This window comes from Bison bison, unplaced genomic scaffold (genome assembly GCF_000754665.1).
Source record: "Bison bison bison isolate TAMUID 2011002044 unplaced genomic scaffold, Bison_UMD1.0 scf7180017864505, whole genome shotgun sequence".
NCBI lineage: Eukaryota > Metazoa > Chordata > Mammalia > Artiodactyla > Bovidae > Bison > Bison bison.
The window spans coordinates 1,976,185-1,986,349 of NW_011495062.1; the positions used below are offsets into that span (position 1 = coordinate 1,976,185).

General features: G+C 48.4%; 1 protein-coding gene across 1 annotated transcript in view; it reads left to right on the forward strand.

Moving 5' to 3' along the window:
• GALNT10 (polypeptide N-acetylgalactosaminyltransferase 10) overlaps positions 1 to 10,165 on the forward strand; it is a 227,036-nt gene that overhangs the window by 207,571 nt on the left and 9,300 nt on the right. Inside the window, exons 9-11 of the mRNA XM_010829397.1 lie at positions 880 to 987; positions 6,602 to 6,823; positions 9,892 to 10,008. Coding sequence (XP_010827699.1) covers positions 880 to 987; positions 6,602 to 6,823; positions 9,892 to 10,008 — 447 coding nt within the window. The remainder of the gene's footprint in view (positions 1 to 879; positions 988 to 6,601; positions 6,824 to 9,891; positions 10,009 to 10,165) is intronic.

A 10,165-nucleotide genomic window follows, 5' to 3' on the forward strand; every position in this document is an offset into this window, starting at 1 on the left:
CAGCAATTCTTCAGCGCTCAGCCTTCTTCACAGTCCAACTCTCACATCCATACATGACCACAGGAAGAACCATAGCCTTGACTAGATGGACCTTTGTTGGCAAAGTAATGTCTCTGCTTTTGAATATGCTATCTAGGTTGGTCATAACTTTCCTTCCAAGGAGTAAGCATCTTTTAATTTCACAGCGGAGTTTACTTAAACTCATGTCCATTGAGTCAGTGATACCATCCAGCCATCTCATCCTCTGTCGTCCTCTTCTTCTGCCTTCAGTCTTTCCCAACATCAGGGTCTTTTCCAGTGAGTCAGTTCTTCACATCAGGTGGCCCAAGTATTGGAGTTTCAGCTTCAGCATCAGTCCTTCCAATGAATACTCAGGATTTCCTTTAGGATGGACTGGTTGGATCTCCTTGCAGTCCAAGGGACTCTCAAGAGCCTTCTCCAACACCACGGTTCAAAAGCATCAATTCTTCGGCTTTCAGCTTTCTTCAGAGTCAGCTCAAATTGGGTTTAAATTTCTGGCTCTACCATATACTAACCCTGTGACCTCAGAGAGGTTTCTTAGCTTCTCTGAGTCTCAGTTTCTTAATTGGTAAAATGGAGCTCCATTACTACCTAATGTTACGTGTTTTCTGATGAGGCTTCATTGAAGCTGTGCATGTGAAGCTCACAGCAGAGTGTTTGGCCTGGAGTCAGCACTCGATGCCCTGAGCTGTTTTTGCTCTTGTCATCACTGTGTTTTCCTACATCCCTGGTTTTGTGAATGGGGGCTTTAGTACACAATCCAAGCTGATGCTTTCTAGGGATGCACGAAGGAATGCTGGCCTTTGAGGAGGCTGTGAACTGGGGCAGAAATATCACCTCTCACTTCTCATCCCGCAGGTGTGGATGTGTGGAGGTCGCATGGAGGACATTCCCTGCTCCAGGGTGGGCCATATCTACAGGAAGTACGTGCCCTACAAGGTGCCTGCTGGAGTCAGCCTGGCCCGGGTAAGCTGGTAGCTTCCCTAGGGGGTGAGAGGTTGGCCTGTGACCATCAGCAGATCAGAGGCGCCCCATGCCCTAGGCCTAGTGGACCCCAGTGCTTGCTACATGTGCGGATGTGCGCCGTCCCCACCCTCCAGGGAATTTCCTCACGGTCCAGCGGTTGAGACGCCAAGCTTTCACTGCTAAGGGCATAGCTTCAAGCCCTGGTTGGGTAACTAAAATCTCACAAGCTGCACAGCACAGCCAAAATAAATAAATAAGTGAAAAAAATTTAAAAACTTACTTAAAGCCCTGCTTAATCACTTATTAGCTCTGTAACTTTGAGAGGCTTGCTCTTAGGCTCTATTTACTCCTCTGCTTCAAGGAAACTCATTTTTTCCAACTCTTAGCATGGCCAGAAGAATTAAGGAGATAATTCAGTTTCCCAAAGTGTGACCAGGGAGGTGATTTTAGGTGGTAGACATAGGAACATTTTTATTTCCATGTGTTTAAATTATTGTGGATTAGTGTAGGAAATTCATGATTTCACAGACATTGTGACTTAGGATAAAGCTAAAGTTGGTGCCAAGTTAGACTAGGGGTGATTTAAAGAAACATGTTAGATAAAATTTAATATAGGTAGAGTGGCATGTTTGAGAAAGACAGATGGTACTTAGAGGTTCTCAGGTGGTGCTAGTGATAAAGAACCCACCTGCCAATGCGGAAGACATAAGAGACATGGGTTCAATCCCCAGGTTGGGGAGATCCCCTGGAGGAGGGCATGGCAACACATTCCAGTATTCTTGCCTGGCGAATCCCCATGGACAGAGGAGCCTGGTGGGCCACAGTTCATAAGGTCACAAAGAGTCAGACACCACTGAAGCAACTGAGCACGCACATGCATGAGATGGTATTTAAAAGGTCTGGGCACAGTGGTGGTTAATAAATGTTAGTGTCCTCTCCTCATCCCCTCTCCATTTTCATGCCAAAAATTCTATGTTAAACTGTTTTATTGCCTTAAAATGGTTTATATCAATCATCACTCTAATTAGTGGCCATTATCTACAAATGGAAATAGCCAGAAATTTTTATTTGTTTTGTATTATTAATATTTCACTAAGCCATAATAATAAATTTTAAAATATTAAGAGTCTTGAAAAAATCAAGATGACTGCAAAAGAATAATGAAAGTTGTGAGGGGGGAGCGGATCTCGGAGGGTAAAGAGCGCCAGGAGGTTTGGGGAATCTGGAATGGTCACAGTATATCTTTGCCTCTTGGAGACCCCCACCCTAATCCTGAAGATCCCTCCTAACAGAGCCCCGCCTTGCCAGCCTGTTTGGCTTCAGTCCACACAGCCTCCTGCCCAGGCCACTGCCTCTCCCTCGTCACCTGACAATCTGCGATGTGCAGAATTGCAGCCCAGGTCAAAAAAACCCTTGTTCTGCAACTTACAACGAAGACCAAGACCGTCAGAGGGGCAGTAGTCTTCCGGGATGCTGGGCCCGGCCACTATAAGGACCAATGTCGACGGAAAAGAGAGCCAGCAGTGCCCTCTAGTGGTCGAAGATTCCAACGACAACCACACCAGCTATCCCTGCTTGGGACAGCCTGGTCCCATGCAGGTGTGAGTTCTAGTTCTGCAGGAGAGGCAGAAATCACGTTTCCTCTGAAATACTGTTGGCAATTCCAGAAGAAGGTGCCAGGCAGAAAGACCCCAGAGTCTCTCAGTAAGCCCAAGACTGCGACCCTTCCAGCTCCTGGGGACTGTGGGACCATTGAGACACCTCAGACCCCCGAGAAGGACCACTCCCAAACTATCCTTTCCCTGACCAGAGCTGTCATGCCAATATGACTCACCTGGGAAAGACACACCATCACTCCCTGTGTTATGACCCATGGATGAACAAAAACTTCCTGTGAGCCAGGCCTTGTTCAAAGTTGGCATCTTACATATTTACCTCGCTTAGTTCTCACTTGTTTTTAATCCTCGTTTTAGAGATGAGGACAGTGAAATGTAAAGACACAAAGTAACTCGAGCCAGAATTCAAACCCACTTAGGTCTGACTGGTGCCTGACACAGAGTGATTATCATTTAAATAGTGACTGCTATTGTTATTACCCGGAGAAGGCAATGGCACCCCACTCCAGTACTCTTGCCTGGAAAATCACATGGATGGAGGAGTCTGGTAGGCTGCAGTCCATGGGGTCGATAAGAGTTGGACACGACTGAGCGACTTCCCTTTCACTTTTCACTTTCATGCCTTGGAGAAGGAAATGGCAACCCACTCCAGTGTTCTTGCCTGGAGAATCCCAGGGACAGGGGAGCCTGGTGGGCTTCCCGTCTATGGGGTCGCACAGAGTCGGACACGACTGAAGCGACTTAGCAGTAGCATTGTTATTACCAGTATGTGTTGGCATCAGTATTAACAAGGCTGGGAAGTTGATTTCAATGTCATATCTGAATTCTGTGTTTTAACAATCTGCGTGGTGCTGATGTAGGCTGGCAGGACCAGAGGTGCCTCAGTCAAGGTCTCCTAACTTTGTATCACAGTATCTAACTATTTTTGCTTAGTTCCAGATCATAATTTACATGTTTTCTCAGTGTTTTATCAACCAGGTCCTTCTAGAGCATTATCTCCTAGAACATCATATTGATAGATTTGAGAAGAGGTATTGTGAAAGCCCCAAGACAGCCAGATAAAGAGGAAAACCAAAATCTTACTAAAGGTGTACAGATTCGGAAGGACAAAGAGTCAGGCAGCAGTCGAGCAGCAATTCAGGGAGAATGAAGTGGCCACCAGCTTGCCTACCTCAAGAACCAGTAACCAGTCAGTTTGTTCACTAAATTTGCTAAGATCCTTCTCACCTGTGCCTCTGGCCAAGGGGTCTTTGGGAAGGCAGTAACAGAAACCCATTCAAGCCCAATGAAGCAAAAGTTGACTTTTGTTTAGAGACTTATTCCAAGATTCTGGGGCAAAGCTCTGTGATCCAAGCATAAGAAAAGCAAGTGGAGCCTCAGATAGGACTGGAACCCAGAACTAGAAAGGTGTTGTTCAGTCACTAACTCATGTCCGACTCTGCAACCCCATGGACTGTAGCCCGCCAGGCTCCTCTGTCTATGGGATTTCCCAGGCAAGAATATTGGAGTGGGTTGCCATTGCCTTCTCCAAGAGATTTTCCCGACAAGGGATCAAAGGAAGGTGCTCAATCCCTAGGCTGGGAAGATCCCCTGGAGAAGGGAACAGCTACCCACTCCAGTATTCTGGCCTGGAGAATTCCATGGACTACCCTCCATGGGGTCACAAAGAGTCGGACACGACTGAGCAACTTTCACTTTAGCCCACTAAAATCTCAGAGTCTTTTTCATGACTCTAGCAAGGGGAGAAGTAATAGACATAAATGTAAAGGTCCTTACTTTAGTCCAGTAACTGTACCAAAGCTCAAGATCTGGGAGAAATGACTTACTAAAGCCATCTGGAAAATATAATACTCATTAAAATAGTAATTTAAATATCAGTTAAAATTAGAATATTATTTTATTTGATCCTTTAAAAAGAACACTGGTGAATTTCAGCACCTTTCCTTGGTCAGTTTAGCCATCCTTACCTGTGGTTGGAGAGGAAACCATGATCGTCCCTCATCATCTCTGTGGCTTCAGATAACCAGTGAGCCAGAGGACCTGGGTGGAAGACCAGGAAAAGGAGAGTGTTCACATGTGCTGGCCCCTTTAGGCCTTCAGCTTCCTCTCAACATGGTTGCTTTTTATTGTTGTTATTTTGGGGGTTTTTTTAGCGGAAGGTGGGGGGACTGCACTGCATGGCTTGTGGGATCTTAGTTCCCCAACCAAGGATTGAACATGGGCCCTCAGGAGTGAGAGTGTGGAGTCCTAACCACCAAACTGCCAGGGAACTCCCAGGGCAGTTTTAAATTAAACCCAGCCCCTGCCGTGCAAGGGCCTGGCAGGGATAATAGTGTTTCTGAATTGATTGCTGACCCACTGTCAACCTCTTTAGCACTCAAAAAAAAAATGAGGCAGCAGCAAGAACTTTTGTAGTTTCCTACTCCCAGACTCAGAGCCAGCAAAAGTGAGGAGTTTCAGCTTCAATACCAAGGTTTCCCTTCTCCTTACTCAGCAGTCAGCAAAGTATTTTTGTGTGACCTATGAGGTAAGAATAGTTTTTACATTTTTAAATAGCTTAGGGGAAAAAAATCAAAATAATAATAATATTTTGTGACACGTGAAAAATCAAATTTTAGAGTCCATAAAGTTTGATAGGAACACAACCACACCCATTCATTTATGCAGTGTCTAGGGCTGCTTTATAGCAACATCAGAGCTGAGACCACATGGTTTGCAATGCCTAAAATGTTTACTGTCTGGCCCTTTACAGAAAACATTTGCCAACTGCAGCCTTACCTTCTGCTTCTAGGGCAGTCACTTACACTGAAGTGTGTGTGACTGATGTGCTAACTCACTTTTATTCTTCAGGAGGAAATCTGGATTACAGAAGGGGGAAAATGATATGATAAACCCTAGAGAATAAAATGGGAGGGGAGCGGTATCCTGGCAACAGCCTGGGGTTGGAGGAAGATGTTTAAGAGCAGGGAAGTTCCCCTGAACTCTGATGTTTTGCTCTTCCAAGCCAAGTAAGAGGTTGTCAGCAGGTGGAATCTACACTGTGGGGGTAGTGAGAGATTTTCATCACAGTTACACAGAAGAATTCACTTTTCCTTTCTCTTCCAGTCTACTTATAAACAGGATATTTCCTCACCTCTTGCTGCTTTGACTTGCGAGTAATATGGTTGTCATTCTTTTTATTATCTTTGTGCCTGGTAATAACGTGGCAGCAACCTTAACACCTCAAAGGATTGTTAAAAATGCTAGCTGCTGAGGGAATTTTACCTCCTGGTTGCAAGTTGTAATTCGTTTTTACCAACCAACTTGGGCAGAACTCTTAGTTGAATGTGACAAAAACCCAACTCAAATTGGGTTAAGCAGAAAGCCAAGTTACTGACCCATGTAAATGGAAAGCTCTGTCCTAGTTGTGGCTTCAGACAAGGCTGGATTCTGGAACTAAAAGAATAATGTGTTCCTGGCTCTAACCCTCAGCTCTGCCTCATTCTGGGATGACCTAACCTTGGACGGGGTTTCAAATGGCCCAACACCTCTCCCTGGCGTCTTACCCATCGGATCTTACCCAGCAATTCTTCCGGGACTAACGCCTCTTGATTCTGATTGGCTAGACCGAGGTCACATGCTCATTCCTGACCAATCCCTATGTCCCCACTATCTATATTCCCATTGGCCAGGCTGGGTCACATGGCTTTCCATCAGCCATCTAAAATAAAAGGCAGGGGTGGGTCCCCAAATTCAGTGGGAGGCAATCTCCAGGAAGGAAGGGGCACAAGATGGTCAAGAAAACCAGCAGCAGTGTATTTACTCAACCGTAAGCTATAGAGCCCTTAAAATGTTGATTTAAAAAATGGAAATACTGAAGGTTTAAAAACAGTCTGGCTACAGTCCTTAATAGAACATAAAATAAGAAAGGTTGACCTCAACCTCACAGACCCTTTGCACCCCCTGCCCTCCTTGACCCTACGGAGAGCCTGACCCTTGCACCTGCCGGTCTCCTTCAGAACCTGAAGCGAGTGGCGGAGGTGTGGATGGACGAGTACGCAGAGCACATCTACCAGCGCCGTCCGGAGTACCGCCACCTCTCCGCTGGGGATGTGACTGCCCAGAAAAAGCTCCGTAGCTCCCTGAACTGCAAGAGTTTCAAGTGGTTTATGACCAAGATCGCCTGGGATCTGCCCCAATTCTACCCACCCGTGGAGCCCCCGGCTGCAGCCTGGGGTGAGGTGAGTGTGAAGGCTAGGGCCCGCCACATAAGTAGGTCTCAAGTCAAAATGCACGTGCAGGGTCCACAATTTAGAGAAAAAGTGGTGGTAACACAACACTGTAAATCAACTACATTTCAATAAAAATTAATAATAATAAAAAAAAAGCTTAGCATCATCTAGAAAGTGCCAGTAGAGGTATAACATATAAAACTTTCTCCTTTCCTTCGCTGGTCTCTCTTAGCCTTGGGGTGGTGGTTTTTGTTTGTTCACTACTTAATGTTACAAGTAGAAAAAAATTAAAACTTTAAATTATTAGCATGAATTTTACTATTCATCTTTATGTTCTGCTGTGCCAGTTTTAAAGGCAAAGAGAACATTCAATTTGTGCACAACTGGTGAAATTTCACAATCCATGTTTCAGACCTCACCCATGCGTATGTATTTCTTACCAGAGCTGTAGAAACACAGCACAGAACTAACTCAGCTGTATTTATTTCACTTCTTGATAATGTACACATCCTATCAACATCTTACTGATGAGTGAGAAAGAGCTGAAGGAAAAGGAACTCTAGGTTGCCCCCTCCTTCCCCTTGTTTCTGTGCTATTTGCTGCTGAAGTAGTTGGGTCATCCAGGGAATTAAAGCAAGAAAGAAAGGACATAGACTTCCCTGGGGGTCCAGTGGTTAAGAATCTGCCTGCCAGTGGCGGGGACTTGGTTTTGATCCCTGGTCTGGGAAGGTTCCACAATTGCAGGGCAACTAAGACCCCGTGACCCAACTACTGCAGCCCAGGCGCCCTAGAGCCTGTGCTCGGCAACAAGAGAAGCCGGCACAGCGAGAGGCCTGCACACCGCAGTGAAGACCCAGTGCAGCCAGAACGAAAGGACACGATAGGGTTTCCCAGTCCCTCCTGTGTCTCGGACACGTTCCTTTGTGAAGCTGAAGCCGGTTCTGGTTGGAAAGGAGGGTGTAGCCTCTGGGACAGGCCAGCACCCCCGCTTAGTCACAGCTGTGACACCCTCAGCCCCTACTCGCTTTGAGTGTTGCTGAGTTCCCATGCCTGTGGGGGACCCAGGGACTCTGTGCTGCAGGGACTCAGAGGTGCTGTGTGTGAGCTCGGCAGAGAGGAACAGCAGGTGCTCATGGAATCCGTGTCACGTCTGCCCGTGTGCATGCTCTGTTATCCCATGAGGTTTCACTTACAGGTCCAAAGGTAAAATAGTAGGACTTTAAGACAGTGACAGCAGAGCTTTAAACCAAACATGGACTCTGAGTAAGGAGCCCTGTGCCGCTGCCCTTCTCACACACCCAAGAAGCTGGTCCCGCTGGAGGAGGCAGATAGTCCATCACCACATCTTGGCTCCTGGGTCTCTGGCTGAGAGTACTACTCAGAGATGGGTATAAGGGGATTGTGGAGGGGGAACATACATGTTGGGGCTCCTTCTCTTGTAAGTGACAGAGTCCATTCTAAGGTGGAAAGGGGGTGATTGATTCTCATAGAAATCTTGGGTAGCTGTGGCTTCAACTGTGAACACCTGGATCCAGGGGGTTCAAATAACGTCAGTCTCTTTTTGTCCTACTTAACTGTGCTTCCTTGTGTGTTGTCCTCATGCTGAAAGTAGCAAGATAGCTCCTGGAAACCTCAGGTTGAGAGAGCCCCAGCTTGGCCAACCTAGCAGGAAGTAAACACCTCTTTCCCAGTAGAGTCAGCAAAGGTCCAGGATTGAAGTCTTACTCTTGGATCCGCATGAATCACTGTGGCCTTTGGAGAAAGAGGGGACAAGGGTGGGGTGGATGTTCTGGCCACGGGATGGGCCACAGCACCCAGGAGAGAAGTGTGTTGGGCTGCAGACACACTAGGTGTCACTTGTTCAGCCAATTAGAGGGACCTTTCCCCGCTAAGCCCTCTGCCTGGCCCCACCTGACACCAGCGCGAGTTTTCTAGATGAGGTGCCTCTTGATTTCCCTCGTGAAGCTCCTCATTTCTTTGCCACCTCATTGGCTTTCTCCCCCATGTTAGTTCACGTCCTCCAGGAAGCAGGCACCAAGAGGGGATTAGGCCAGCAAGAGACTTACTGGGGCTTCGCCCGAGAGAAAGTGAGCAGGGAGGCGAGGAGAGGCGAGCAAGAGACTTACTGGGGCATTGCCGAGAGACGTGAGCAGGGAGGCGAGAGACCTGAGCAGGGAGGTGAGGAGAGCTGCCAGACCAGCGGGCTGCCCTCTGGAAAAGGAGAGGAAACGGAGAGCAGCGGGGAGTGAGGCTTTGAGGAAGTCTGGCTATGTTAATGAGCAGTCTTCAGGCGAATCACCTGCCAGAGGAGTCTGCCTCCCCGGGGGATGGGCCTGCCTCTCTCCGGCCCTGCTGGAGGCAGCCCAGGGGAGCGTAGCCTCCCCCGACACGTGCAGCTCACAGCAGCGGGGTGGTGAGACTGCCTGCAGCTGGACACTGGAGTGGGCCTTTCCCCTGCCCACCCCCACACACCCTCCGCCCCTGCATCACACGAGGAGCCATGTCTGTGAGGTTGGAGCTACACGATGTGACGCCGGCATCTAGCACAGTGGCCTGCCTGCCATCCATGCTGGCTGACCAGCGCATGCTGAGGCCCCTGCACTCACAGGGCGTCCTCCCCTTCCTTACTGAGACTCTGTTCCTCTTTGGAGCCTCCCATTCACCTGCCCCAAGGCCCGAGAGCAAAGACCCTACACCTTTTCTAAAGTGGTCTTCAAGGTATAGCCTTTAAAGCACCTGGAATGAGGATAGAATTTGATTCCTGGACCTGCTGGGTCAAATTCTCTGGGAGAGGAGGCAGGAGTCCTCTTGTTCACACCCCCTCCCCTCCAGGACCCAGCCCACCCCAGGACTCTACACGCTCTAATTCAAAGCAAGGTTGAGTGGAGCTGCTCTCTGTGTTCCCTTATTAACAGGTTCTGTCCTGCCCACCAGTCCAAGACGAACTTCATTAGGAGAATTCAGAGCTCAGCCCACTGACATCCTCTACCTTGCCTCCTTCCTCCCGCCCCAGCAGGGGCCCCACTGGATATCTCCAAGCACCTCACTGGTCCTCTCTTTGCTTCTTTCACATCCAGATCCGTAATGTGGGCACAGGGCTGTGCGCAGACACGAAGCACGGGGCCCTGGGCTCCCCACTGAGGCTGGAAAGCTGCATCCGGGGCCGCGGGGAGGCTGCCTGGAACAACATGCAGGTAGGGGCTGCTCCTCGGACTGGCCACCAGGTTCCCTGTGCTGACATAAGCCTGCAGTGCTCACGTGGTCAGGGCTGGCAGGGAGAGGCCCAGGCAATGATGAGTGACGGGTCAGCCCAAGGGACGTGTTAGAAGAGCCTACTGGATACTTTGGAAA